Source organism: Camellia sinensis, chromosome 9 (genome assembly GCF_055761805.1).
Source record: "Camellia sinensis isolate YWXY chromosome 9, ASM5576180v1, whole genome shotgun sequence".
Lineage (NCBI taxonomy): Eukaryota > Viridiplantae > Streptophyta > Magnoliopsida > Ericales > Theaceae > Camellia > Camellia sinensis.
The window spans coordinates 152,131,256-152,133,879 of record NC_138969.1 but is presented as its reverse complement, the minus strand read 5'-3'; the positions used below and the strand labels follow the sequence as shown (position 1 = coordinate 152,133,879).

At 50.4% G+C, this 2,624-nt stretch overlaps 1 protein-coding gene across 1 annotated transcript; it reads left to right on the top strand.

Annotated features, from left to right (window-relative positions):
• Positions 1-1,091: 1,091 nt before the first annotated feature.
• LOC145799206 (uncharacterized) lies at positions 1,092-2,215 on the top strand. The gene is made up of 2 exons (XM_082888742.1): positions 1,092-1,561; positions 1,770-2,215. Exons 1-2 carry the CDS (start codon positions 1,439-1,441, stop codon positions 2,154-2,156), a joined length of 510 nt encoding a protein of 169 aa, XP_082744868.1. The 5' UTR covers positions 1,092-1,438; the 3' UTR covers positions 2,157-2,215.
• The last annotated feature ends 409 nt before the right edge of the window (positions 2,216-2,624 follow it).

Sequence of the window (2,624 nt, the reverse complement as noted above, 5' to 3'; positions counted from 1 at the left end):
CCGGCCTTGACGTCGGAGGTTGGTCCATTCCCTACGACGAGGATATGGGCGAGTGGGAGGCCGCCTGGATGTATTTGTTGGGGGCTCGCGCACCCGTTGATAGGGTTTCAGGGAGAGTCAGATACACTTGGTTCTCCTCCCATTTCCGACGGGCGGAGATGGTGCCCGAGACTCCCGAGGAGACGGAGCAGTACGCCCGTGGTTTTCTGATGTTCCTCTTCGGGACTACCCTGTTCGCCGACAGAGGGAACACCATTGGGCTATACCTGCTGAGCGCTCTAGTCGACCTATCACAGGTCCATAGATATGATTGGGGTGGCGCCGGCTTGGCTACCCTTTATTTTTATATGAGCGCGACCTCCCGCGGACGGGGCGATTTGCTTGGCGGCTACTGGAGAGCTTGGGAGGTACTTTCTGTCCCCTTGATTTACATTTCTGCTTTTCATCATTTGTACATTGCACACACAGCGCACTTTTACAGTCTGTATTTTGCTCTCAGCATTTCGTACTTACATTCTGCACTGCTTTTCTCAGCTATGGGCCTATGTATATTTCCCATCATTAGCCCCAGAGCTGGAGGTGGTAGGGATTCCCGTGACCCCATATTCATTGATATTCGAGGGCCCGCACCGGCCGAGACCTCGAGAGACCCTCGTTCGCCTGCGACAGTACTTCGACACCGTGCGACACTCAGAGGTACTCCAGAACTTTCAGTTCTTTTCATTTTCATCTTTGATTTGCACTGTATATTCTTGATTTCTGATCGGTTTATGCATTTGTCATCCGCAGATTACATGGCAGCCTTGGGCGCCCCTGGGTGATGATCTCCGACTTCAGTATACCGGAGCGTCAGGCATCTCCCAGTACAGGGTCCTACTCGAAGGGCCGGTTGGCAGGGCCTGGTTCCTGGGGGAGCGCTTTCTGCGCCAGGTACGGGGGTATCTTTCTCAGGATGTTCCCGCAGTACCTCCAGCTAGTATGCGGACCGCTGACAGGCTCTCTTACTCAGAGGTAGTCGGCGCCATGCTGGGCAGTGATGCCTTGCTATATGTTGCGGAGGGGGACTACGCCACCTACCGTCATATATATTTGATGCCTCCATTGACAGAAGCTCGTATTCCGATGATGAGACCTGCCGGTATGTCATCCTCGGACCAGGCTCAGGCTCGAGCTACAGACGTCCCTTCTTCTAGCGGGGTTGGCACATCTAGAGGTGGGAGTAGACCGTTTCCTCCGACTCCGTCGATTCATCCTCATCTAGGATGGCCAGATATGCCTACTGAGTTGATGGCGTGGCAGTATGGGGCTAGCTCTCCGACCCCGATCCCACTAGAGCCTCCGATGCCCAGTGATCGATATGCCATTGATCCAGACTCACCGCCGGTATGCTCCGTTTTTCATTCATCATTCAGATGTTTAGACACTCTTCTGTTCACTGATGATTATGAGCTCATTTTTGCAGCCATCGCGAGGATACATAGAGGAGGTGGTTGGACTGGTGGCCACACTCGAGGGCATGGTCCTGCGCAGGGAGGCACAGTTATCTGTCGCGGGCATTCAGGTACCCTTCAATTTTCTGGCATTTATCATACTTCTGATGACATGCTGATTTCTACTGCATCGATAGACCACTTGTGTAGAGCACATCTGACACACACCCCACTTGTACACTGTATTTACATACACCCACTTCATGTAGCCTTTGCTTGTATCTGTATCTGATGTACATATTTGGACTGATGTATTTGAATTGAACTCTTTGTTTTCAGATGCCTTCATGGTCCGGTCAGCCGCAGACCAGGCCACCTGGGCCTCATTGGGGAGCTGGGCCATCTGGGCCTTTTCAGGGGGCGGGGTCATCTCGGCCTTCCCGAGGAGCCGGGCCATCTAGGCCTTATCAAGGAGCTCGAGGAGGGCCTGTCCGCAGACGCAGGGCTCATGTTGTGGAGGTGGAGCCTGATGAGGAGGAGGAGGAGGCTACCGACCGTCAGTTCGAGACATCTGTTGAGGAGGGAGGCTCCGGTTTTGGCTCGGGGAACAGAGGCGAGGCTGAGGAGGATCCTGAGGATGACAGCTTCGACTCAGATGATGGTGTGGAGGTTGTCCCGCAAAAGAGGACTAGGCGTGCTTCTCGTTCCCGCTCCCGAGGATTTTGATGTTGCTATTTCCTGCTTTATTTTTCTTTTACTAGTAGTTTGTAGCACTTTGCACATTGTTAGGCAGTTTTATTTTTGTAAAACTTGTGCCTTTGTTTGTTGTAAAGCATGATGAAATGAAATAGCTTTTGAAAAGGTGTTTGTAATTTGAACTTTTAGCATCGTATCGCATCAATTTATTTTGCGAAAAAAATGAAATTGAATGGTAATGCGCATTGTGTAGTCACCAAGTCAGGTAGTGAACGGACGCAACAAACTAAACAACTTAACTTACTAAGATATAACAGAATCTTTAGCAAGTTTACAACTCGATAAGCAAAATGCAACAACATAAATAAATTGCTTAAACAGAGAGCAATGACTCGAAAACACAAAACACGTCCGCTCGACAAACAACTCGATAAGCAAAATGCAACAACTCGATAAGCAAAACTCAACAACAACAAAGTGCACTTCTGACGACCTAGG

Excerpts from the sequence above, each read along its gene's own strand:
- LOC145799206 (XM_082888742.1), top strand. The coding sequence starts at position 1,439 with ATGATTATGAGCTCATTTTTGCAGCCATCGCGAGGATACATAGAGGAG. Across the intron at positions 1,562-1,769 it reads TATCTGTCGCGGGCATTCAG|ATGCCTTCATGGTCCGGTCA; the intron begins GTACCCTTCAAT and ends CTTTGTTTTCAG.